Below are 24,993 nucleotides of genomic sequence, written 5' to 3' on the forward strand. Positions count from 1 at the left end.
ACAACTCAATTGGAGCTCGGTTCTTCAACCTCATCGATGACTTGGGCTTATATGAAAATGTGAGGTCGGCAACTCGTTGGAGAAACAGTTATACACCATCGCGCTTAGACTGTGTATTCACAAACGAAGAATTTCTAGTTGACAACCTCTCAATCCTGGCTCCTCTGGGAAAGAGCGATCATGCCGTCATAGCCTTCAGTTTTGTCACCAAAACTAAGCTAAGGTATCCCACCAATAATTCGCTTCGGAATTTTAAACGGTTGAATGTGCCAGCTCTACATGACTATTTACAACAGGTGGTTTGGGATGTTCACCCTCATCATATGTGGACGGTCATTGGGACTTCTTACTGCATACGCTCTTACGTGCTACAAACCATTCAGTTCCTCAAACGGTTCCCAAAAGCTGCAAGCCACCTACAGTAATCAAGAACCGTACCCTTCGCCTGCTAAGCCGCGAAAGGCACTGTTAGGCGGAATACAAACGAACTAATAACGACGGAGCGCATAGGCAATATAAACATATCAGGAACATATGCACGAAGGCTCTAAGAGAAGACAGGCTTCAGTACCAGACAAAGCTTATGGACAAATTTGCCTCTAATCCCAAAAGCCTATTCCGTCATGCAGCCACTCTTCGTCAAGCCAAAACTGGGGGTTCCCAACTGCTAGGTCTTAAAGGCCCGACCAACAACGATGGCGACGCGCGCTAACCTTCTGGCGGCACATTACTCTCAAACATTTCAACCGGCTGACATCAACTTTACTGACGACAGTTTCATCTGCAATTCCATAGGACTTTCCGAAGTGGACCTAAGCGCTGACTTGGTGTTCCGGAAACTGCAGCACTTAAGAATTGACACTTCTCCTGGCCCGGATATGGTTCATCCTGCCATACTGAGGGAGGCAGCCTCAATCCTGGCAACGCCGCTTAGCGTGATGTTCTCACACTCGCTAAGCCGAGGCAAATTACTGGAAAATTGGAAGCTGGCTCACATCACACCACTTTTCAAAGGTGGTCGACGCACTGAACCTTCAAGTTATTGGCCGGTGGCTCTTCTGTCATTACCTTCAAAACTCATGGAGTCCCTGATATGCGACGGTTTAAACGACTATCTACTGTCCTTAAATTTCTTCTCACCCCAACAGCATGGTTTCAGGAAGGGTTACTCTTGTATAACCAACCTGCTGACCGCAGTGGACAGATGGACAAGCATCCTCGATCGCAAGGGAAAGGTTGATATCATTTACCTTGATTTCTCAAGAGCTTTTGATAAGGTTAACCATTTGTGTCTTATCAATAAGCTCAAACGACTAGGTATCAAACCACCTCTAATCGATTGGCTCACTTCACAACTAAATAATCGACACTTTTAGGTTAAACTTAATTTCAATTTATCTCAGGCTATGGAATGTCCTAGTGGGGTCCCCCAGGGCTCAGTACTTGAACCTCTTTCCTTCTTGATCTACATAAATGATCTTCCTCAACAGGTAACGTCAGACGTATTACATTTTGCCGACGACGTGAAACTTTGGAGAGAGATACGCAACTAAGACAATATACAGGCACTTCAGGAGGATCTGACTCGACTTCAAAGTTGGGCAAACGACAACGGACTTACCTTTAGCACTTCAAAGTGTAAAGTAGTCCATATGCGACATGTCGCAGACTACAATAATAACTTAGGTAACTCCTCTCTAGTAGTATCCCAAGTCGAAAAAGATTTAGGAGTCTTGGTGCCCTACGATTTAAAGTCTTACACTAACTGTGACAAAAATGCCTTCCGAGCAAACATTGCACTGGTAACATTGAAGCGCATTTTTGGCCAGTTTGACGGAAGAACTTTCCATATAATCTTCAATAGTTTTATCCATCCCCATTTAGAGTACGGAAACATAGTATTTCCCCCCTCACTCCAAAAGGATAAGGACACCCTGGAGCGTATCCAACGACGAGCCACGAAATCAGTTCGTGGACTCAAATTTAAAACTTACAAAGAGCGCCTCCATTCACTAGACCTTTACCCATTAGAGTATAGGCGTCTTAGAGGTGATTTATTAATGGCTTATAGTATTCTTAACACTTTTGGACATCCTCTTAAACACCTACTTAAGCTTAGTTCGAATAATAACCTAAGGGGTAACACCCGGAAACTGGAAACACAACATAGCAAGACGGAATGTAGACACAACTTCTACTCCTTAAGAGTTGTCAAATGCTGGAATTCACTGCCGGCCGAGCTAGTCCAAGCGACTTCTCAGGAATCCTTCAAGAGGCAACTTGACCTATTCTTAAGGACCAAGGACAGCATCACACTATGATTTACCAATTTCTTTTCCTGTTTTATTGTTAACATACCTAGGTTCCTGCCTGGAGGATTTGGTGATCCCCTGCTACTAGACACGGAAGCCTGTTAAGCGAAAGCTTCTTCTATTCCGTCCACAACCATTTGAACTTCTACTCTTTAAGATTTGTCAAATACTGGAATTCGTTGCCGTCTGAGCTAGTCCAAGCGACTTCCCAGAAGTCATTTAAGAGGAAACTTGACCTATTCTTAAGGACTAAGGATAACATCTTGTTATGATTTGGCAACTTCATTTTTCCTCTATTGTCGTTAATATACCTAGGTTCCTGTTTGAAGGTGTTGGTGATTCACTGCTACTAGACTCGTAATGGTGTTGATCCATATTTGTATATGTATATATTCAATATCACCAAAGACCCGAAACCGTACTGAAATAATAAACGAGTTCAAGTGAGACAGTTGGTTAGCATAAACTTGACTCAAAAATATTGCTTCCTCACACTTTTGTTGCGTGAGCAACTATTCAAATCATTTGTATATCCAAGGCCACTGGAACTTCAAGAGGTACATTTTGTCTCGACTGACTATTAGCCCTCTCTTTTGTGGTAATAAGGCCTAATGTTCATGTGAAATTTTACCAGATTTCGCGATTTTATTTCTACTTTACTACGTGGTTTTTTTACATTTGCATTCTGTGTAAACCAGGTTTCAAAACAACTTTCAGGTATCTATGTAAACAGACTACCCAAGCTGGTGGGAAAGAGGGATTCGTGTGGATGGACAAAAAATTAAACGAGTAATATGGCTTTCCTCTCCTGTTTTCTCTTCCACCTTATTTTCCATCGATTTTAAGCATATATCCCCTTGATAAAAAAATGCGGACCACTTTATATTTACTAATATTCATGTATAAATTGGAGCTCCACTTCATGGCTATCCATAATGCTACTACTACAGTGTATCAAGATGTCTTAAATTTTATACACACGGATTATTAATAGCAACCAAAAATGTACCTTGTGTATGTATTTGACGAGAAAAGTGAGTGAAGTCTTTAAAACTCAATCATCAGAGTTCGGTATTTATCTAAAATAAACAAACTAGAAAGAATTAAGGCTTGTATTGTTTTTCCAGAGCATTCTATACACGGATGGGTCAACTGCTTACCATTTAATGTAGTCTGATCTAATCACTCAAGTAAATACAGATAGTGCAGACAGTATATATTGGTTTAGTTACCATATCTACGAATTGAAGCTCCTCTCAGAAAATATCATAAAGTAACCTACGGACTTCTCTAATTTGCGTTTTAAGTTTATGTATTCGATTGCAAAGTTGCTATTTTATTGCAAATAAAGTTCGGTTTCCAACTTCAATTTCTTTTGTTGATTCAAGGAAATACATTCTAATAACCTTTAGAAACAAGTTATCGATTACCACCGTCAGTACTATTAATAAACTAGAAAAACGTAACTTGATTAAAGCTGGTTAACTGCTTGTTACTAGCACCGCATATATAGTCTCTAACTGGTTTAGAAAACAATTCATCATAAACTACATTATCGACTCTATGATCTCAGATATTTTCCTCATTAATTTCGATGCTCCAAAATCATAAACAAATGTCACGAGTTTACAAAAACATCCGTAAGGTGTTGATCTTTCAGTGTATTGTCGAGATTCGACAACTGTCATTCTTTTTTTTTTAGATGAAACTCAATATAAAACTTATTCGCTTTTATTTGGGTTGTACTATCATAATATAGGTCTTAACTTTAATAATGATCAAATATGAAAAGTTGTCATCTCACTTTGCATTTCAGTCAGTCCTTATTTTACCTAAAACAAGTTGAATGTTTCTATCGGATATTTGTATTAGTGAAGTTAAAAACATTGGAAGCTGCGAATTTATTGCAGCTGAAACTATAGGGGTCAAATACACTGAACTGGTAATCGAAAATATAGAATTACCAGTTAGGTTTATATTTGAATAACTGAAGGTCAATGAATCCTATCGGATAACTGCTACTTTCATATTAGCCAATATATATGAGAAATTACCCGACCGAAGCTGCTACCTTGACGCGGTGGTCGGGCTTGCCTATCGTGATGATCCAACCGAGCTATATTGGCTGGAACATATGTTCCTGTAGGTCCTACCATTCCAGGTTGGTCGATTGGAGAACAGTAAAACTAAAAGCAGCAACTCAAGGTTTGAGGGCGAAGTCGTACTGCTGACTGTAGAGGGGTGTGACAGCAGTAAAGTGTTTCCCTCAGACAACCAGCAGCTGCAGCGATGCTGCCTTCTCACAAGGAAGAAAGGGGTTAGAAAAAGTCGACCCTAAAAATGTCACACCTCACCTTACCTCACGGATTTCCGTCTCGGGCGGTAAGGTCCTTTGAAGAATGGAGCTAACACGTCAAAAATCTCCCACAAAAAGGCCGTGCGCGACCGGCCTCCGGCAGTTGTCCCCTGGGCTCTGCGGTCACGCTCCCAGGTCGTTAAGACCAACACTAATCCGACTTCTTTTTCAGGTTCCTCAAGAAATACCCTTCCACGGTGTGGGCATCCTGGAAGTGACACCAGCCCTCATACCCGTAACAACACACGAGACCAAGTTGGTCACATTCAAATCCTTCCTACATATCCTAATACCTCTCTTATCTCCCCGACTAAACCTTCTCACGTCCCTTTATCACCTCGCACTGCTAGGGCAAACGATTCGAGTACGTGGAACGTTATTCCTGGTCTCCTGAAACCACGCTCTAAACTACTCGTAGGAACTTTTAACGTCCGAACACTGTGCCAAATAGGACAACAGGCTTCCTTAGCTAGGACTTTAGAATCCCGCGCCATCGATGTGTGTTGCGTCTCCGAAACGCGCATACAGGATCCGAGTAGCGTCATTCACTTGACCTCACCATGTCAAAACAAAGAACCAACTCGATTCACACTTCGTGTATCTGGAAGCCCTGATTCTGCTTCTCGTGGCCTCGCCGGCGTAGGTATAGCATTGAGTCCTAGGGCAGAACTAGCTCTCTTAGAGTGGATCCCAGTAGACTCGTTTGTGCGCTGTCCGACTAATCGGAACAATAAGGACTCGGAAAGATAGGGACACTCGTCGTTGCCTCTTCGTCGTCTCTGCCTATTCTCCCACTGACTGCAGCGCAGATGATGTAAAAGATGAGTTTTACAGAAAGCTCTCCGACCTCCTCCTCAAAGCTAGGCGCTCGGATGTAGTAATAATGGCCGGTGACTTTAATGCTCAAGTAGGCAAACTAAGCGAAAAGGAAAGACACCTGGGTGGATCATATAGTGTCGTGGCTCAAAGAACAGATAATGGCGACCGTCTGTTGCAGCTATGCTCAGATAACCGCCTCTTTCTTGCAAATACTAACTTTAAGCATAAGGAAAAACATCTTTTAACATGGAGACCCCCTAATTCGTCCCAACGTTGGACCCAAATAGATCACATGGCTATCAGCCATCGATGGAAGGGCTCGATAGAAGACTGTCGCTCATTCTGGAGCACATGCCTAGATTCAGATCATGCTCTAGTACGAGCGCGTATTTGCCTGCGTCTTACTGGACGTAAGAAAGACGCTGCAAGGAAATCTCTTAGGGGCCTACTTAATGATAGCCAAGCTAAGAATATATTTCAGGAACAACTAGAAAAACAGTTAGGCAGCCATGTATGTGATGCCCACCCCGAGACAGCATGGAATGATATCCGAAAAGCTGTGGAAACAGCAGTGATATCTGCTAGTACGGTTACCCGTAAGGTTAGGGAGCAACACTGGATCTCAGCAGCATCTATCTCACTGATAGATGCTCGGAAACTCATTCCACCTGGCTCTGAACATAATGAAGAGCGGAGTCAGCTTAAGCGCAAGCTGACAAGAAGCCTACGCAATGATCGTGAACAGTGGTGGGTAGCGAAAGCAAGAGAGATGGAAAAGGCAGCGGCAATAGGTAATAGCAGACAATTGTTCAGACTTGTTAAGGAAACCGACTGTTAGCGAAACCATCTCAGAGAAAGATGGACATATTATACATTCTCAATCCAGGAGATTGGATCAATGGGCATAACACTTTAGGGATCAGTTCAACTAGCCTTCAGCCACACTTCGGTTTCCCACGATCTCCAGTCAACCCGAATGGCAAGTTAATGTAAGTCCTCTGACTGTTTACGAAGTTGAAAATGTCATAGGAAATCTGAAGCGAGGGAGAGCAGCAGGCCCTGACAGGTTTACTCCTGAGATTTTTAAGGATGGTGGCCCAGTATTAGCAGTGAGATTAACTGAGGTCTTAGGTAGAATTTGGGAACTGGACGTAATCCCATCTGTCTGGTCTCAATCACTGATTGTGCCAGTCTATAAGAAAGGACAAAAGTCCCCTTGTGACAATCACAGAGGAAGCAGTTTGACTAATATAGGATCTAAAATATTAACTTCAATAATACTTCGACGACTAACTAAAGCTCGTGAAGAGCAGACTAGCGAAAATCGGGCTGGTTTTCGACCTGGACGTGGTTGTATAGATCAGATATTCACACTACGTCAGGTTCTAGAACACAGACACACATTCAGACGCCCCACAATTGTAGTATTTCTCGATCTTAAAGCAGCATTCGACTCTGTTGATCGTAAGGTTCTATGGCAGTGTTTGTCACTGAAAGGAGTACCAAAAAAGTACATTAACCTTCTAAAGGCTCTCTACTCGAACACAACTGGTAGAGTGAGAGCTTATGGCGAACTGTCATCAGAACCGATTACCTCAAGTGGTGTTCGTCAGGGCTGTCCACTCTCTCCATTGTTGTTGAACTTTGTCGTTGACGTGCTTTTAGAGATAACACTTTCCTCATCTAAATTTCCTGGGGTTGAACTTTTACCGGGAGATTCACTTGTTGACCTAGAATATGCCGATGACATAGTTCTATATGGTGAAGACGCTGACAAAATGCAGAGTCTTCTGACCACTCTAAGCAACACTGCAAGCATGTTCGGGATGCGATTCTCCCCCTCGAAATGCGAAATATTACTTCAGGATTGGGTTGCATTGACACCCGAACTAATGATAGGGAGTGAAGTAATTGAGCGTGTCTATCGCTTCACTTATCTTGGACGTCTGATCAGCCCTTGTGGTCTGGTGTGTGACAAAATCTCAGCACGGATACAGAAGGCTCGACTAGCTTACTTTTGCCAACTTGCGTCATTTATGGCGTAGGCGAGATATCCGTCTATCAACCAAAGAACGGGTTTACTGTGCAGCAGTTCGTTCCGTCCTACTTTATAGCAGTGAAACATGGCCGGTAAGAGTAGAGGACATCCGTAGGTTACTAGTATTTGATCATAGGTGTCTTCGAAATATTGCTCGTATATTCTGGGACCATCGAGTAAGTAGTGCAGTTGTTAGGAAACGGGTACTAGATAAGGATGGCAAATCGATTGACGAAGTGGTGAAACTTCATCAGTTGAGATGGCTGGGACACGTGTTACGTATGCCCAACCACCGACTGCCTCGACGAGCGATGTTCAGTGGTATAGGAGTAGGTGCCCCCAAATGCCCTGGTACGGCCGAGAGTGGGAAGAGTCCGCTCTCCCTCTCCAAATGCTCTCACATGGCCACGCGTATATAGCCTCTGCCAGGGAAGTCCTGCTCACTGCCTTCTCGTGGCAGGGGTGTTGTTTACGAAATTGAGAGGACGAAAAGCGAATATCCGGCGCTTTAACCGGATTCCAAACCAATGGTGCACATGGGCTCCAGTATCCTGCGGGAACAAATGGCGTACGAACCAATTGTTGGTCACCGGCTTCCATAAGACTGCATCTCCTTACGATGCTCCACTACCTTGTGGATCAAACCTTTAGGTCGAAGACCCGGGGAGTGGCCCCCTAAGAAAACCACTTGCTCCAGTTTGGGCACCCGGGCAGTATCACAGCCCTCACACATATCGAATGAGATTTGTGTGGCGCATATGTATTTGGTGCCTCCTTGTACCAATATCTATGTGTTAAAATAAATAAATAGGAGTAGGTTGGAAGAAAGCTAGGGGCGGCCAGACCAAAACATGGCACAAGTTCATGAAGTCACTGACAAGTGGACTGAGTCATGTTGGTAGGTGTAGACTACCCGGTTGGGGACCGCGAGATGATAGCAACCGATGGTTAGAGACCCTGAATGACATGGCTCAAAATCGTTTGCAATGGCGCAAATGCATACACTCTTTGTGTTCTCCCATATTTTGATCTCCTTATTCCTCCTTGTCTCGTTTTTTTTCTTTTCCCAAATTTATTCCATTGTATTATACTCTTGAAATAACATTTCCAAACACTAATCTTCCCGATTACTGCTTATACTCTTACTACCTCTACCACTAAGGGATTTGAATCGACCACTGCATCTATGTGCTAATGTGGTGTGGCAAGTCGATTTGATGTAAGTACGAAGTTCTACGTTGTTACTGACTGACTGACTGACTGATATGAGAAATTAGTTTTTCACCATTTGGCAGTCGTTTAAGTCGTTATTAGGGAAAAAACATCCAGGAACTTTTGCGAATTCGCTGAATGCCAAAGTTCCATCATTCTCGTCCTCCGCGTATTAGTTTATGGCGTTTAATGTTCTAATCTCTGTAGCTCCGTAGGGAAATTCTACGAAGTAGTAAATCAATTATACTAGGTTTTTTTTCGAGAGCACTTCAGTGACCTGAATGATTTATCCATTGGGCAATTTTTCAGTAATTGACTTTGTAGAATTCCATACATCATCCATTTACCAGGAACCATCTGTAAATCCTCATTTTTATATCAATGAAGCAGAATCTGTTGTAGATTCCTTGGAAAATAAGATATTTATTAACTTTTTGACATTAGTCACGGCATAGTAGGTTACTACTCAATCTTACTTAACATCGCGACTCCAATCTCGTAATCCTCAATAAGAATGAATATGCATTTGAACAGAATAGATGACGAAAGAGGCTATATGGTTGTGGCTTGTTGTTGTTCTTTCATAGAGTTCCTATGTTCATCAGCTTCTTTGCCTTCAAAAGGAAGGTAAAGTGAAAGCTCCCGAAATACAACTAAAATGAGTTTTCTCTATTATATTTCGGAACCTCATTAGAAAGCCTATATTCATTAATATGGGGGGCATGCTTACTATTTCACAAACTTGGGAGTAGATGAGAGTATTAATTAAGTTAATATTCGGGTACTTAAGTAGTGTGCAATCAGACTGCACTCTGGTCACATCAATTCCAGCTGGTGTACCAATGTAGCCTCTTTTTTATCTTGAAATTGATTACGCTGAAGAATTGCTTGGTATTTGTTTGAGCTATCTAAAAACGGAAGACTATTCCCTTTCTTTGATAAATAATTGTGTATTTTACCTAATACCAAAAACGAATTTTTAATCTTGGAATCAGCGGTTTATATAGCAATTCTTCATGCAGTTTTACACGATCTAGACATTTGAAAGTTCTGTCTGATGTGAGAACAATCCGTAGATTCGTATCCTGCTAGATAGCCAGATCTTAGTTACTAACTGTAACTTTCTTTCTTACCTAGTATCGACTGCACAATGCCCCCTAACTTCCATACAAAAAAGATCATAAACTTTAGTGTAGCACTAAGTACTTAGCCTTGAACTATTTTATTCAAGTTTATGTAGCAGATTGGCAAACGTTTATAACTTTATGAATGGGCACATATTTGCTTTTATAGCTGATTATAAGGCCAGCTATATGGTCAGCCGATTTTGTCGTCTAACGTTGGGATACTTCAATGTCTCATCTAAATATTTTTCTGCAGTATTTCTACTTTCTTGTCAGGCTAGAAGATGGTACTTCATAATCACCCCCACTGTTAATCTTCCGTAATGCATTGGTTCTCGTCTCAATGCTTCCCGATAAGCCTAGCAAGCTATATTCCTATGTTGAAGTGTCGTAGTTGTTTTTCGATAGGTCAACAAGGTAGGAGGCTTCGCCAATTTTTGAGAGTGAAGTCCTTCGTAAATATTGTAGAAAGGTTCTGAATAGCACATGGGCTATTCACTCTAGTGTTTTTTTTAAAAAAAAACACAATATATCTGATAGTTCAAAGTAATTATTCCTTTTAGTAAGTTTGAACGAAATATATCAGAACTGTGTGGTATATTAGCCCAATACTTTTCAAACAATCCGATTACGTATATACTTGTTAAAAGCATATATATATAAATGCAAAAGGTAGACTAGACAAATGAAGAGTGAAAGCAAACAAAGATAATAAAGAAAATGGTGTAAAACTTACCATTTTGGATAATATACTAATACTACCAGGTTATGTTTGAGGTGAGAACAAACTGTATTGTTTACTTAGATCTATGTCTGGAAGATTTTTACGGGAATCGGATTTTATAAAATTAGGTTCTAGTGATTGATTTAGTCCTTCGAAAGTTTCAAGTTCTCTGTGTTGGAATACTTTCAAGCTTTTCCTAACCAAGTAGATATGGTTTGCTCGATTTAACACTTAATGCATTTTATAGTGGTGATAATAATAATAACTGGAGATTGGGAGTCAAGAACAGATGTGAAATCTCACGAAATTTTCTTCGTAATGATGTATTACTTTTTGATACTTGATTTGAAAACGTGTATTTCTATCAACCCTTATTTCTCTTCAGCAAATAGTATTTGAACTTAACCGTGGCATGTCAGGTCTTGATATGTAAGTCAGTCTCTTCAGAATTATTTTTGCTACATTCAAGCCCAGCGGATTTGTTTAAAAAGTTGGTTAGTATTCTAACCACTTGGCTAAAAACATTAGATGGTGAGTATTGTGTGTATTTCTGGCTAATTTTTTATAAACATATTAGAATTTACTAAGAAAGAAGAAGAGTTCGTTAATACTTCACGAAATTTACGAAATCCTAGTGTCGATCCCAAATACTGGGCTACAACAAGTGAATTAGCGTACTCAGTGGGGAATATATGCGAATGTTATGTATATATTTCTAATCTTAATATTTATATCTCAAACTTAGAAAAACACAAACCAACAATCACTCCTGGAACCTTTGAAAAAGTAAGGGTAATTTCCGAATGTATTTTCTAGAATTTTTGGCATACTACCCTCTATAAACGACATTTTTGTTGAGAGGGAAGAAATTCTAAAAGAAATCAACCGGAAATGTCGAAAAATTCGGAAACCAGAACTCCCAGAGAATGGAAATGAAATTTCAGGAAGGAATAAAAAGGTAACACCAATTTTACTGCTTATATCTCCAGATTTCACAATCAGTTGATTCGTTAACAAGTCGTTTACACGCTATTGAATACATAATAAACGTCAATTTGGTAGATCTCACTTCAACGTTAGAAGTGTTTTTATCGTCATCCTTCCATGTAAGTATCTAATTCATTTTCTCATCCCTTTCACCAGCACTGATAATTTATTTCAAAGAAAGAATATTGTTAGAACGTTATGTTTAGTGACTAAATGCATTTTTATGTACCGGCCACGTATTTTATCTGAAGCCAAACAAATAGTACACAGTTATTTAGACCAAATGAAGTAAGTCAGGGTTCAGACCTCCGGCCAACATATATTTAATATATTAAATTTTAAAAGGTGAACAGAAGTCGCTTATTTTTGTTGGCTATCAGTAAAACGTTGTCTTTCTGTATGTTTAGATTTAATTTTAGAACGTTCTGTAAATGAATTATGTATGACCAGCAAAATATTGCGAAATTATTGATTTCTTAGATGAGAACATTCCGTTTTTATGACAGTGAAGGGTTTCATCGAATAATCAAAAATATTTAGTTGCTCACCTCATAATGATAATTCACTGTGTTGAGTGTTAATAGAGGAACTGAAGGTAGTTTAAGGAGGGAAATAACCGATTATCATAGTTTGGCAGATAAAAATATGATTGCATTGGTGGAGTAGATAATGTCATGAAGAAAAAATTTATTTGCTGAACCGCCTTAAATAGTTCTATGTAAATTTTGCTACTGTTTAGATTCAACAGAATCGTAAAATTAGAACCTCCGTTATTCCTGGTGAACCAATACATCCAATGTATTCTGCACATCGAGTTTACTGACAAGAATAGAAATTGATGGGTTGTATCTGAATATCATGTTAGTTGAAGCTCATAAAATTAAGTGATGAGTACTTTTTCGGCTTCAAATTGTTTTAATGCTTTTTCTGTTGAACTAGCCTAAATCTGTTAACTTAATACTTTTAAAACTATACAAATATCTGGTCGTGTTTTGTATTTGAACCTCCATATGAGAAGTCAGTCATTTATTGAGTACCTTAGTACAAAACTAATAAAGTAAAGAAGATTGGTTCATCGAAGAGTTCATTATGGCAAACTCATTTTTGAAGCTATACTGTCTCAAATATATACTTATTAATCAAAATGATAATTAATAACAATAATAGTGATAAAAATCTGATAAACTTTGTATCAGTGAAGTTCAATAGGTAAATGCAGTAAAACGTTATTTTTTCTGCAGACCTTTTAACCCCAATTGATTTGTCTCTATTTCTATACTTTTCCTGATTACAGTTCATCTAAATTTCAAACTTTTCGTCTTATCACTTGGAACTTTCCCTTTCCAATTATAATTTCCCTATTGATCCTCATGTCCAATACTCAACCTCTCAACAACAACATTACTATCAGATACCTTAATTAAAATAATATGTTTATGCCTTCATTTGTTTTACGTCACTATTACCATGTTTAGAAGAATTTAATTATCAATCATACTGTTATTATAATCATTTTGTGAAATAAGTATTTATTTGTGACTGTACAGCTTTGAATATGAATTCGCTGTAAAGAGAAATTTCCGAACCAATCTTTTTTTGTCTCAATGTGTATACTACGTTTACAAAATTAATACACTAAAAGAAATTATAGTTTAAAATGATTATTTTATTAGTGACACACTCTTTAAATAAAATAACCTGATCAATGTTTTTTATAGTCTGTAGAAATAGGTAGTATCTTCTTATTTCAAATTAAAATCAGAAATTATCGAAATCCAAACAATCGTATTGAATAGTGTGGTACTTATATATGACAAAAAGTTTTACATGTTTGGAATATAAAAAATCTCCCACGAAAATATCCTAATAATATTGTGAAAAATAAATATACCATGGGTAGTATAGTCGACTAAGAAATGAACAGAAATAATATTTGACAATATAAACAGTGCATTTGAGAAATACAGTTTAAGAAACCCACTCAGTTAAGGCAGTTTATATATATATATATATATATATATACCACATTTACGCACTTTTCCACTCAGTCCCAGTATCGACAAAGAGTGTGGCAGTCGGTGGGGTGACATTCATAAAACATAGCTAAATCACCGAAGTCTGTGTTTTAAGCTGGTGACACTGATTGAATTGTCATCACCGTCTGAATACACACTAATGGGCCCATGTATTACTAACACAATGTTGTCACTAAATGTGAAAAATGTGAAAAGCAATAATCGAACACAAGGTTGCCGAATTTCTTGAACTTGAAGGAGCCAGGTTTTACATTGATAAACTAAAATTACTCTGATTAACACACTGTAAACCAGAATTTTTACAGCTAAAATAACATCACATCAACGTCAAAGTTAACTCATTATGTCATAAACTGTTCTGGTTCACGCTGTACCTACATGCGCGAACTTTACAAACATTTCTAATGGTTCACTATAAAAAGTGTACTTGCAGGCTTCTATAAGTCTTGTGGGTTTACTCTAGATTTTGAAGATTCATATACTCTGTACCTAAGGACACTGATTCCCAACTAATTATGATCAAGTTGGGCAGCATGCGTATCATCATACAGTGAGATGATGTTCACATAATCAGAGTCGAAGCCTACATTATGTACCTTTTGTTTTGAGTTATAGTTTGACTGAAGTTAGGAAGATACATATCGCCGGTTTCTAACTTTAAATGAGTATAGTGGTAGCATGCATGTTACCTACATCACTTGACAGCGATAAGCTCAAACCTGTGTAGAATTTGCATTGATCATTTCTAACTCAAAATAAAGTGAAATACCTGTCCAGTATCCCCTGATTTTCAATTATTCTCTAGATTGTATTAGTTCAAGCGGTAGAATAGTTTTGGATTTAATATGACTCATTTTTCACAACAGGTAGATAATATCAGTATTAGAAATCGACACGTGCACAACAAGTCTTACTTAATGCCGATCGAGTGATATCGACCAACTTGCAGCATTGTGATATCGTATGCATGTTGAGTTGCACAAGATTTCGAGTCACGTAGACTAGTGACCACGCTGCAACTTGATCGTTAGAATTAGGTTAGCACTAAGAACTTATTGGTCGATCAATTGTCAACATATGCATTCTTTTGTTAGACTTATTTTCACAGTTATTATTACCTCAAATGTTTTTTTCGAATACATAAATACTAGGCTCATCTCGATTGCACTTACGAATTTTTCCAAAAAGCATCGATAGTCAATCAACAAATGTCAGATTTATTGAATACTGGTGAAAGTGAACTCAGTCTGTTAGATAAAAAAATGGACGAGGATATGAACTCCATATACAAGCTTTTACATCTTAAATCTGAAAAATAATTAATTCTTGATTTGTTGACATTTTGTTGATTCATCTTCATCTTGTTCAGTTCTATTTTCCTCAGAATTTTATTGGTATGGTGCAATCTAATTTGTTTTTTTTTTATTAAATACAATTATTTTAAAAGAGGTAGATTGTTTTCAGCTTCCTAACTTACCTCACTAATGTTCTAACTGCAGTTTTCTTTTAAATTGATGAAAAACCACACAACATATGAGTTTTGTTAACTTGTTGAACAGACTAGTTCAGATTACTACTTCAAATGGACATGGATAATAATCGATTATCCGATATCCTCAACACCTGATTGTCTTATTTACTTGATAATCAAGTTATGTGATATATTACTTACTCCTGTTACCCCTCATGGATGAGCATAGGTCACCCACCAGGAATTCCCGTCAAACTCCGTCCCGAGCAATCCTTCCCAGTTGCTGTTCTTTTTCATATCTGCTTCCAATTCTCGGCGCAGTGTGTTCTTTGGCCTCCCTCTTTTTCGTTTCCCTTCAGGATTACAAGTTGGCGCTTGCCTCGCGGTGCAGTCTGATGATTTCCACAATGTGTGTCATAACCACGTCCAACGTCTTTTCCTAGTTTCCTGTTCAGCCGGTAGCTAGTTTGTTCTCTCGCACAGTAGGTTGTTGCAGATGGTATCCGGCCAACAGACATTCAGTATCTTACGTAGACAATTGTCTATAAACCTGCTTCGGTTTGGGCACCCGGGCAGTATCACAGCCCTCGCACATATCGGATGAGATTTGTGTGGCGCATATGTATTTGGTGCCTCCTTGTACCAATATCTATGTGTTAAAATAAATAAATTGTCTATAAATACTTGTGCATTTTTTATAATGGTTTCAACTCCGTACATCAGAACTATCTCTACGTTTGTAATGAAGATTCTGACTTTGATATTGACTGGCATTCGTTTTCAGTTCCATACGTTCTTCAACTGTATGAATATTGTTCTCACTTTGCTAATCATTGCCTTTATGTTCTCATCGGATCCTCCTTGTTCATCGATGATGCTGTCCAGATGGGTGCGTGAAAGTTTCCACCTCTTCCAGAGTTTCTCCATCAAGTGTGATTGGGTTGGCGTTCTACGTGTTGTGTTTGGGGATGTTGCTTTTTCCGTCGTGTATGTTAAGACCTACTGCTACTACACTTTGTCGCGACCTGCATTTTTTTTATGTATGGTGACGAGTTCCGTTCAACGATTATCTGCAGCATCGCGATTTGGTATGTGCACGACCGGTCCTTACGGAATCCAGCCTGTTGATATTGAAGTTGGGCGTCTATTGAGTCATCCATCCGGTTCAGCAACACCCTGTTGAAAACCTTTCGTGGTACTGATAGTAATGTGATGCCTATATAGTTCTCACATTTGCTCAGATCTCCTTTTCTTGGTGAGGTACCCTTCTTTCCAGTCTGTCGCCACTTGTTCCTCCTCTAAAATCTTCCTGAATAGAACATGGAACATGATTGCAGTTACTTCTATGTCTGACTTTATTGATTTGGCTGGTATATTGTCAGGTCTTGTTGCTTTCCTACTCTTGACTTGTCAGATGACCATGCTGATTTCGTTCGCTGATCGAGTGACATCCCTAGGAAGGTCTGTGTGTGCTGTTTTGACGTGTGGTGGATTCAATGGAGCTGGTTTATTCAAGAGTTCTTCGAAGTGTTCCACTTTTCTGTTCCTCTGTTCTTGGATTTCAGTAATTGGCTTGCCTTCTTTTTCGTTGACCGGTCTCTCTTGTTTACTATGTTTCTCTACCAGTCTCTTCATTGTGTCATATAGCTGTTTGGTATTCCCTTCTGTTGCAGCGTTGTCCGCTGTCGTTTCTAGGTCTTCCACGTATTTCTGTTTGGCGACTCTAGTGCTTATCTTCACTTGCTTGTTGCTTCTGTGTATTCGGCCTGCGCCTCGCCTTCCTTTGCTGTTTTCCGACTGTTGTTGATTGTTGTTTTCTTGATTTTCCTTTCTTGATTACTGGTCCAGGGATTTCATAGAGACCCACTGCTTATGATGATGCTTGTTGCGGTCCAGAACCTCCTGACATGTTGAAGTTATTGTTCCTTTGATCCCTTCCTAGTTGCCCTCCATAGTGGTTTCTTCTTCTTTGAGTGGACCTTGTAAGGCTTGGAACCTGTTGTTGAGAGTTGTCTTGAATTCGTCGGGCTTGTTACTATCTCGAATGAAAGCTGTATTGAACCTTTGTAATACTGGTCCCCCAGTTGTCCAGTGTTTCTTTAGCTTCAGTTTCATCTTGGTCACAACTAAGTGGTGGTCTGAAGCTCTGTCACCTCCTCTCCTGGTCCTCGCATCTCCCATTGTCCTTCTGAATTTTTATTGATACAAAAATGACCAATCTGGTTATTTGTGGTGTGATCCGGTGATATCCATGTAGCTTTGTGTGGAAATATTGTACCGCCTATAACCAATTTGTTCGTAATGAAGATTAGCAGTCGTTTTGAGTTCCATATGTCCTTCAACTGTAGTACTGTGCCTGCTTTATCAGTCCTTGCATTTACGTTGTCATCGAATCCTCCTTGTCCATCGATGATGCTGCCCAGATGGGTGCGTGAATGTTTTTACCTCTTTCAGAGTATATTCATCAAGTGTGGTTGGGTCGGTATTCTCCCTGTTGTATTTGAGGATCTTGGTTTTCCTCTTGTGTATTTTGAGGCCTACCGCTGACACACTAATTATCTGTACTGAATTTTTTTCGCGTGTATCGGACAGAAGAGCTAGATCATCTGCGAAGTTCAAATCGTCTAGTTGCATCCAACCTGTCCATTTTATTCCGTGCTTCCTGTCAAATGTCGGTTTTCATAATATAGTCAATTACCAGAGGAAAGAGGAAGGGCGAGAGTAAGCAGCCGTCTAACCCGCGTCCTCACTTGGAATACTTCTGTCCGCTATCCTCCAATCACTGTAGGCCGTCGTATGAATTCCTCATGTGATATATATATGACTTTTTTTGAAAGTGGTCAATGTATTAACACTATAGTATTGAAAACGAAGTTTGTTTATATTATTGAACTCGAAATCTTAAGTAATCTCACCACTGAGACTGATTACGCACGTATGTCTAATGACCGTTGTCACCGCCTAGGCTGAAATCCTCAGTTACTCAGACCCGTTAGCATTTACATAGGAATGGACGGGAAATAAGTAGTCGACATCTCAAAACTCGGACCTAATCATACATTAAACTCGTACAATATGGACTGTCAGTAGTTGGGAAGCCTATCGTTCAGACACTACAGTGCTGAATTTTTACTACGCCTACGGAAGCTGAGTTTGCGCACTATTTCAGCTATCTCGACATAACAAACGGACCATAGCAGCTTACGTACGAAATGCCAACTGATTAACAAACCCTAGCAGAATAAACTATAGACTCGTTCGATAATTGATGTTTTATTTTTCACATAAATAACACATCACGAAATCCAGGGACTCACGACACAAAGTGAAACGCGTGCGAAAACGTTTCCTAGACACACCAGTAAATTATTCTGCACCATTAACAGGTAGGTCTCAGGAGTGTATACAATGCTTGGGAGCATTTTTATTTATGACCTGGGACGAATAGTCCGGACGATGACTTTAGGAAGCAAACGTTTTATCGACTAATGTGGCGAACGAAACCCAAGACGCAAACGACTTGATGGTCCGGTGAAGGTGGAGGCAAAAGACCACAGGTTGATATGAAAATAAACGTCCAGTGTACGGTGACAGTATCTAGTCACATTGTACCTGCGATATCACGGAAGTAGGTCGAGGCGTCTTAGTTCGTCTTCCCAGGGAGGATCATAGTCGTTTTCCTGTAACGACACCTTTAGGAGTTTCGCAGCTTGTTAACAGCCACATACAAACCCTATCCCCAGAGATCACTAATAACTACTTCTTCGACGGTTTCACAACATATCACCTCCAATGGGCTTACACATCAAGCTCGAAACCTCATGAACGTCAGTCTGTGACAGTGGGTAGGGAAGGCGAGCGGTCCTTACTGTGAACCTACTGACACACATAAATTAGGAAACTTCGTGTAAAACTGGGGCTGGCTTCCGCATCAAACAGTTGCGAAGGAGAGAACTTACTATTCCTACTTGGCCTCACAACTAAGATGGTTGGCTTTGTTATACGCTTCCACCCTGTTACACAGAACGGGAGGACAATGAACATCTTGCAGCCAAACTCTTCATGAGTCACGTTGAGTAGTAAGGAAGCACCAACGCATTTGACAGAACATGAAATACACACCTACAATTTTACTCACCCATACGGAGTACCAACGCGTTGCCCTCGTGTCGGACTGTGATACGATTAGGTTTCAAGTCATGACGGTCGCTTAACTTGACGAGAAATATACACTAAATGCACTGTCATTCACTGATTGGACCTAATCACACCGTACCATGAAACCGACGTAAAGTTGCAGCATAGCAGGAACCGATGATTGTAGTTTTTGTTGAGAAGTAACGAGTACCCGATTATAATTGTATTTAGTACAACCTGTGCGGTTTACCCATAGTACTCTTAATGTACAAACACCTGACGTTTTGCCAATTCTTCTTCAATAGCGTTACAAGGAAGTTTATTGACAAGTTGATATTTTGTGCCAGCTCCTCAGGAGTCATTTTTACGTGGCCAACAGCGACATTCAGGCAGAGAACCTTCTTCATCTGGAATTTGACTGTAGCTTTTATTTCGTCAACCTTATTCATTAGTGGCTCGTTGTGTGTGACTGCACTTGGAAACTTCCCGTACTTGGTTAGGATTGGAACCACTGTCCTTGTAAACTGACGAATGATGGTTTCACTAGCGACAAAAGCGTGGTAACTCTTGGCTGCAAACATTAGTGCATAATGTCAACTTACCGAATTTTTTCAACGGCTTCTTCTCTTTGCCGAATTTCTTCAATTCTTCCGCATCCATACATGGAATTCCTGCTGCTTTGGCCTCGTCACAGTGTTGTTCGTCCCCAAGCACACACACAGACATTCTGGGACGTGGAATGTGCTTTAGTCTACAATAAGATCCGACTTGTAATATGCGGCGATTGGCCTCCCCACACAATTTTAGAACCCTGGGTAGGGGTTCATAAACTTACCGCACAGTCCCGGTGAATCTCTTGTCCTTCTGAACGTCATAGTTTTTCAACGCTATCTGTAGCTCAACAGTTTCGGTAAACTTCCGTTTCTTCACTTTGTTGCTGTAATCAATAATATCAGCACATGACCGCAGCAGAAGATCCTTCGGTACCTTACTAAAAGAGAAGAACTTAGTTAGCGCAATTTAACATATTAATGTCAGAACTTCTTAGAGGGGAACAATCACTAGTCATTAGGAAGCTATCATCACCATAAAAACGATGCCCACCTCATGACCACGCTCTAACTACTGAATGACGCTGGACACTCAGATCATTAGGCGTTCAAACAAATTTCAACCTTCAACATCTTCACTCTTTATAGTACCACTAAACATAATAACCATCCAAGATTTCATCTATTTATTTCTTCAATCCTTGTATTGAGACTTGGACATGATGAAGCAATCATTTTCGATTGACTTTCACCTGTGATTTGTGAAATACATTCGGAGCCTCAACTCTCAGTCTTCAAGAGCAAACGTAGGTTCAGCAAAATATCACTGAGCCCTAGCCAAATCATAGGGCATTTGGGTCAGTGAATACCGAAAAGATCATGATAATATTATTGATAATAATATATTCTCGAATAACAGGTGGTTACATGAGGCATGCCAGTTTCCAGTCAAGATCTGTCTGTTAAATTACCAACCAATCGGATGTATATCCAAAAGGCAACAAGAACGCACATCTGCTTGTACCTTACCCACTTGTATAAGCAAGACAAGACTAACTGTCGATCATAAATTCATCTTTCTGCTTAATGGTTATCAACCATCTTTTAGAAACTATCTAAAAGAATGTTTTACTTGCTTGACCACTGCCTGCCTAATTTTCAATTGCTGAGTTCCTTGATCAAACAGAGGATGCGAATGCTAAAAAGTTACTGTGGGTTTGAACCGTAAATTTCCTACAATCCTGGGTCTCTTTTAGACTGCTTGTCAGTTAATGTTTCGTATTTGGCTTAAATTGATTTTGTGCTTATACAAATACAGTCTACAATACTATGTTAATCCAAGAATTTAATCAACAGTACCTCGTATATAATCCAGATTTGAAATAATGTCTATCTCAAATTCTCATTACTTGGAAGCAAGGGTAACCCAGGGGAGTTTCATACTTGTATTAGATAATTTCGTACCATGTTTTCGGTGCATAATAACGTTTCGTGGTTTCTTTCATACAGAGTAGTCATATATTCCGTCACTGCCGTCAAATCTTAGTCGAACTCATGCACATTTATCACTTGTTAGCCGACATACTGTGGAAAAACTTATTGTATGTACACGAGCAATCTTAATCCATGTCCTAACTAGACACTTCGTCGTACGTAATATATCACTTTACGTTAGATAATGAGCTCTTTTCATCAGCCTTTTACGAAATGGTCACGTTATCTGAACCTTCTAGACTTTAGTTACATTGGTAATTACCAATTCTACCAATGTTCACCATAGGCTTCCCTATTACACGTCAGTCATTTTAATTCCGTTTTCGGTTTATTTACATGCAATACGGGCTTGGAAAACATTTAAACGACATCTGAAATTTTTCAGGAACCCCACCATATTCTTCATATATATTTTCACTCACACATCCAACTGTTACGCTAAAAATACCTGAGTATTCAGTGCAAATGTCTGTATACGTAAAAACGGTGTTATTTCAGTGTGACGTTATAACATATCCTAACTATTGTAGTCACTCAACATCGACGTCGTACATCATTTTACGAAGTAGCTTTTCCTAGTAGTTATTATCCAACGAACGATTTGAAACATCAGTTGACTATCCAAACACTCAACGATTTAAAGCTGTTCAGTGCAATCAGTGGTCTAACGATACTATTTTTCGCGCGTAACATCAGTTTACACAGTCGAGCGAATCTCCTGTAGATTGCAAACGACATTGTCGTCTCTATCCCGACACTGACAGAGTTTTACGCCAGTATCACTGATATAAGTCTAGAGTGATACTCTTGGTTTCCTATGTTCTTTTCGTCATTTTTTCGGTTTACTTATCAAACAGACAAGCATTACTCATTGTTTATCATCTTTTAGAGACTTCATCGTGCCACCTTTGCTGTCGATTTGTAGTCTTCGACTCCTACTAATTGTAACAGCAGTCATTGGCCTTTTAAACTCTGACTATAGAATGAACAATAGCTTCACACAACGAAAAATAGATATAACTAGGATTCAACGCTTAAGAACAGGGGCTGTTAACGACACTGTCTGACTTTAAACCAATGGTAGTACAAACATCGTAATCGATCGATAATACACTTATCGTACTATCACTCTAGCATCATTATTCTTGCGGCAAACTTAACGTTTCTCATTTAGTGAACTCAATCACTTGTCAAAGCTATCTATTTCAATGCGGCTTGATAGATCTTCGAAACGTTGTTTTTCCCATTATTTCTATGGGTAATCGTCCTAGTAACTTATTATTACTTTCTGTTTCCGGATCAGTTTCTGCTGCCTTTTTCCGAGTTGTCTTGCAGCTCGGCAATACCTGTAGGATTCATACCAGTCGTTTAGCAACCCGCGGCGCGCGACTACCGCCAACATATTTGGTATCGATTCAAACAGCCATTGAATCTGGCGGGAGATTGTTGTGGAGTCAGTGGGATGTCACTGAGCCCTAGCCAAATCATCCGGCAATTGGGTCACTGAATATCAAACAGATCATCAGCATAATAATTTATTCTCAAATAACAGGCTGGTACATGAGGCATGCCATTTTACAGGCAAGATCAAATTGTCGCAGAAGATACAGTCTTCGCTGTGGTGGGTTGCTCATTTAGTTTGATATTTTATAAGATACACTGATCATAAAATTATTGGAGATAACACATTTAGTGTGACAACGAGTCGCGGTTGACTATAATCACTACAAGAAGGTTGCGAACCAGATATAAGAAGGCGATTGGAGGTTGTAGCGAGAAATATTTGTTGGCGATCTCGTGGTATCGAAAGAATACCGAGATTGTGCCGAAAGAGTACAGGCGGAATCACCGAGCAAACGTGAGCGCGTGCAATCACAACTGATCGGTAGACGGGTAATTGTAGGACGAGAGGGTTGGCAGAGCAGGAGACGATCGTTGATCCTCGAGTTGCCACCGATGGTCTTTTACGCAGAACGGTAACAGGAGAAACGTGATGTATTTGTCGGTCGAGTTAGTGTACCACACCAGAGTGGTTTGTATCCAGGATCTGAGGATTGTGTTCGCAGTGGTGCGGACCAGAAAACGCTGCAGACATAGGACGGAACCACGTTGAGCCAAGAAAACAGAAGCGACCATAACAATCAAGCGCGAGACCAAACATATGCCAGACAAATTTGAAACCAGAATATCGACTGGGTGCGTTGACAAGAGCGTGAGCGATCAGGCCAGGTTTCGCCAAGGTTGACTGAAGTCGACGGTACCAAGAGGGAGATGGTCGGAGGCGTGGGCTGAGGATACGAAAAAAATCAAAGAAAAGAAGAAAAGGTGTAGCATGCATGTAGTATAGGAATGGTCCTACACCGTATCCGGTGTTGATTTTGCGGTTAGTCGCGAAAGCGTACGGATAGGCGTACTCGACGACTGGAACGTTAGACGGCAGTCTCGTCAGTACCTCGTGAGCCTGCAATCTCATCCGAAGTGAAGGGCGGCGTGGTCTGCTGATCTGGACGTGAGACTGAAGTCTCGTCCGTCGATGGTGCAGATGACACGTGCTGGTGACTGGGACGTGAGAATGAGGTCTCTGACGGCTGCTATTAAACGCAACTCAATTTCGTAAATGTGGCCTTCAGCTTAGCAACTAATCAGAATGAGGCTGGAATTATTGTATCCGCCATCTTTGTAAGCAATGGCGGTCGGCGTTCTTCGTTCTGTGGTTTTTCAGCTATTTCTTTTGTGTAGCTACAGAATTTAATGTTTCAGTGTGCTAAAATGCAGAAGTTAATGTCGTACTCTGAATGTTGGGGCAAAATGTTCCCTCATTTTGCTTTGTTTTCTGGGTTTTGGCTGCTTCTCAAGTCTGTAGCGTGGCGTCGAGTCGAGATTAACTGTGAACACCGCTACCAAGAAACACGTGCCAAATAAATCAGAAGGCGAAGGTTGAACGTAACCAAATAAATCCATAAAATCCCCGAGAAGCCAAATATCAGAAGGCAGTTAATGGATCAAGTCGAGATATATTTGCTGGCGATTTCGTGGTATCGAAAGGATACCGAGATCGTGCCAGGATACAAGCTTGGTTACAGAACGTAATCGAATTCGCGCGAGGTCACAATCAAAGTGTGAGAATAAGAATGGAAGCACAATGTAGCTGTCATTAGCACAGTCAAACAAAAGCACATTAAAACAAACACTGGTACAGTTGGTTATGATAATAATTGTTTTCATTAAACCAGTCGTGTTCTCGTGATAAATGTGAGTCACTACAAGTCAATGTGTTTCCTCAGCCAAGCTGGCTAGTCTTATATGGTTTTGTTTTGACTTGTTTTCTAGAGATACAAAGCCGAAGCTCGTTTTTTAGCTAAAATAATTGTTGCTGCAGCCTGTGACTAACTGTCCGCATGTTCGTTCATAACCGTCATTTATGATATTGTCGGCAAAATGAAAGGAAACAATCTCCGGTTTTTAATTTTCTTCAGTATTATGGACAACACTATCCCACCAACGAGTCAAAATAATACTGAGTGCCCAGCAGTAGGGGTATCAGTATTTATTTCGAAAGGACCCAGAGTTCCGACAACCATAGACAAAGCCACATATGCTACCAATCTATTGCAGAGGGTTTGTTATAAAAAAAACATGCCATATAGCAGTAATGGAGGGGTTGTACTCATTACGTAGTGCGTTAAAGCAAGCTTAACATTGAAAAGCCGGAAATCTGCTATCAGTGTGTAG

General features: G+C 39.9%; 2 protein-coding genes across 4 annotated transcripts; one reads left to right on the forward strand and one right to left on the reverse strand.

The window, feature by feature from the left end:
* Positions 1 to 2,797: 2,797 nt before the first annotated feature.
* On the forward strand, positions 2,798 to 15,055 carry MS3_00007384 (uncharacterized protein). 3 transcript variants are annotated; one of them, XM_035730064.2, is made up of 8 exons: positions 2,798 to 2,869; positions 10,971 to 11,014; positions 11,055 to 11,116; positions 11,163 to 11,290; positions 11,331 to 11,371; positions 11,402 to 11,543; positions 11,575 to 11,691; positions 14,760 to 15,055. In XM_035730064.2, exons 2-8 carry the CDS (start codon positions 10,998 to 11,000, stop codon positions 14,925 to 14,927), a joined length of 675 nt encoding a protein of 224 aa, XP_035589231.2. In that variant the 5' UTR covers positions 2,798 to 2,869; positions 10,971 to 10,997; the 3' UTR covers positions 14,928 to 15,055. The 3 variants fall into 3 exon arrangements, with proteins under 3 accessions (XP_035589231.2, XP_051066181.1, XP_051066182.1); XM_051215650.1 differs by having other exon boundaries at positions 2,831 to 2,869; positions 11,402 to 11,691; XM_051215649.1 differs by lacking the exon at positions 2,798 to 2,869 and adding an exon at positions 11,729 to 11,860 and having other exon boundaries at positions 10,969 to 11,014; positions 11,163 to 11,543.
* Positions 13,293 to 20,396, reverse strand: RPL10A (60S ribosomal protein L10A). The gene is made up of 6 exons (XM_051215651.1): positions 20,321 to 20,396; positions 20,052 to 20,207; positions 19,819 to 19,967; positions 19,356 to 19,787; positions 19,218 to 19,320; positions 13,293 to 13,435 (listed from the first exon to the last, which is right to left on the reverse strand). Exons 1-4 carry the CDS (start codon positions 20,323 to 20,325, stop codon positions 19,444 to 19,446), a joined length of 654 nt encoding a protein of 217 aa, XP_051066183.1. The 5' UTR covers positions 20,326 to 20,396; the 3' UTR covers positions 13,293 to 13,435; positions 19,218 to 19,320; positions 19,356 to 19,443.
* Between the last annotated feature and the right edge of the window lie 4,597 nt (positions 20,397 to 24,993).

The sequence above is a fragment of the Schistosoma haematobium genome, chromosome 4 (assembly GCF_000699445.3).
Source record: "Schistosoma haematobium chromosome 4, whole genome shotgun sequence".
Classification (NCBI taxonomy): Eukaryota; Metazoa; Platyhelminthes; class Trematoda; order Strigeidida; family Schistosomatidae; genus Schistosoma; species Schistosoma haematobium.

Excerpts from the sequence above, each read along its gene's own strand:
- MS3_00007384 (XM_035730064.2), top strand. Across the intron at positions 11,544-11,574 it reads TTTCAGGAAGGAATAAAAAG|ATTTCACAATCAGTTGATTC; the intron begins GTAACACCAATT and ends TTATATCTCCAG. Across the intron at positions 11,692-14,759 it reads TTTTATCGTCATCCTTCCAT|GCTCATCTCGATTGCACTTA; the intron begins GTAAGTATCTAA and ends CATAAATACTAG.
- RPL10A (XM_051215651.1), bottom strand. Across the intron at positions 19,968-20,051 it reads AGATTCACCGGGACTGTGCG|ACTAAAGCACATTCCACGTC; the intron begins GTAAGTTTATGA and ends ATCTTATTGTAG. Across the intron at positions 19,788-19,818 it reads GAAGCCGTTGAAAAAATTCG|CCAAGAGTTACCACGCTTTT; the intron begins GTAAGTTGACAT and ends TAATGTTTGCAG.